This window comes from Halyomorpha halys, unplaced genomic scaffold (genome assembly GCF_000696795.3).
Source record: "Halyomorpha halys isolate HHAL.00 unplaced genomic scaffold, Hhal_1.1 Scaffold18.1, whole genome shotgun sequence".
Classification (NCBI taxonomy): domain Eukaryota; kingdom Metazoa; phylum Arthropoda; class Insecta; order Hemiptera; family Pentatomidae; genus Halyomorpha; species Halyomorpha halys.
Window position 1 is genome coordinate 2,613,846 of NW_027114407.1, and position 1,980 is coordinate 2,615,825.

General features: G+C 32.7%; 1 protein-coding gene across 1 annotated transcript in view; it reads left to right on the forward strand.

The window, feature by feature from the left end:
• LOC106680423 (DNA repair and recombination protein RAD54B) overlaps positions 1–1,980 on the forward strand; it is a 13,627-nt gene extending 11,647 nt beyond the window's left edge. The window contains exons 16-17 of the mRNA XM_014420130.3: positions 485–706; positions 1,886–1,980. Coding sequence (XP_014275616.1) covers positions 485–706; positions 1,886–1,948 — 285 coding nt within the window. The 3' untranslated portion in view covers positions 1,949–1,980. The remainder of the gene's footprint in view (positions 1–484; positions 707–1,885) is intronic.

A 1,980-nucleotide genomic window follows, 5' to 3' on the forward strand; every position in this document is an offset into this window, starting at 1 on the left:
ATTTCTTAAGTAAAGTTAAATTTGTTAAGTCTAGTTGCTTTACATTGAGAATGTCTACTCAATGAAAAGCAACTAGCCCTAACCAATTTAACACAATTTAAGACATCCCGAGGATGGTTTAAACTCAATTTTTAGTCAATATGACTTACCTAGTTTTTCACGATCACCGCAGAATTAATATGATTATTTATTCTTAGATCTGTTCTCCTTCTTCACTATTATCCAATTATTTCAAATATAATCATAGTTTTTAATTATAGTGTATCATGTTATGGAATAATAAAAATTATTCACTGCAAGTCACTTTAGATTTAACTATTACTCATTATTTGACCTTTAGGCAATTATAATTTTTAAAAAGTATCGGTCCTATAATATTCATCACAGGACATTGTTCTGGCTTGTTCAGTTCAGAACTTATCCATTTCCTTGCTTTGTAATGACAATGACTTTGTGTATAATCACTTTTTATTTTATGTTGTAGAATTTATTTAGCTCTATCAGCAGTGATGGATGTATAACCCATACAAGCCTTAACTGTGATTGCATTGGTGATGGTAGTATACCACAGTCGGAGGTTGAGGACTCGACGTGTAGGGAAGCTGAGCTATTAGTTGAAAATAATTCAGTCAAATGCAGCCTGAGGATGAACCAGCTCTTTCAGTGGGAACACCACGCTAAACCTATTTCTGAACACCTGCTTCTTGTTAGTGTCTCATTTTTATTTATTTGTTACAATATTTTATTATGCGAATATTATTTGACTATGAGTTGTTAAAACCTCTTATCTGCAAAATAAGAAAAGTTTTTGTCTTTTTACATTTTTTACTGCTTCCCACATTTTATGCTTCTTTAGGTTTTTTGTTGGCTGTATTATTAGTAGCAATGTATCATTTTAATTTATTTTAATACAGATAGGGTATTTAAAAATATATAAAAGCTGACCATTTTTCTGATAAGTTGTATAGGCAGCTCACTGTATACTAAATACAGGATATGGCAGCGAAACCTCCTATGTTTTCAAGGAATATGGTAGGGAGGAATGTTTCAGAGGAGTGGGGAGGGACTCATCAGGTATTGTGAGCCAAGTGACTTAGTTATTGTTGGATAAATACATACATGGACAGCCTCCATATTTTGAGGCATTCTCACACTTGGAAAATTTCCCCTTTGTCTTTTTTCTGTTTTATCCATTTCACAGAGATGGGCAACCGATAAAAATATCGTTTTGTGATCTGGGGAACGACCATTGTGAGTCAGTTGGAAATGCAAACAGTAGCCAGTATGCTGCTCGGGTGGGCACGCGGGTGCGTGGGCTACTAAAAACCAGAGGACTCCCACTACCTAATGAGCCCCACTTCATTCCTCTGAGACATTCCTACCCCCATCACTCCTTCAAAATGTGTGAGGTTTTGCTGCTGCACCCTGTACAAGTTATAAGATTTGTATTACTATGTTTATAAAGGGCTAGAAAAAACAAAAAAAAACAGAGAGTTGTATTTGTTTTCCATTATAAATAAGCAAAATGTAGATTGATGAATGAGTAGGCCCTCTGGAGGAAATTATTATTTGACATTTATTATACAGTGAAACTTGACTTGTTCCACATGGTTATCTGAAGCATAATGCTAAGTAAGTTAATATAGATGGTCACTTTCTCTACAAAATAGAATTAAAATAATTCCTAATGTAAACACTTACTCTGAATATGTGCGTATGTACCCCAACTTATCTTACATATTTTTTTTAATATACTTACAGTACATCTCTTATTTTGTTTATTATGATAAGTATATTTAAAATATTAATATTAAAATATTTCCTTGTAAATATTTTTGGTATAGTATCAAACAAAAATATTTTTGATGTTTGTTATTGGTTTCAGGAAACGGGCCTAGGTGAAGTAGGAGATTCTGTTAATTTTGTGTTCAAGAACAAGTCATCATGATTGTTTTTTAGCATTTGATTTTATATAATGTG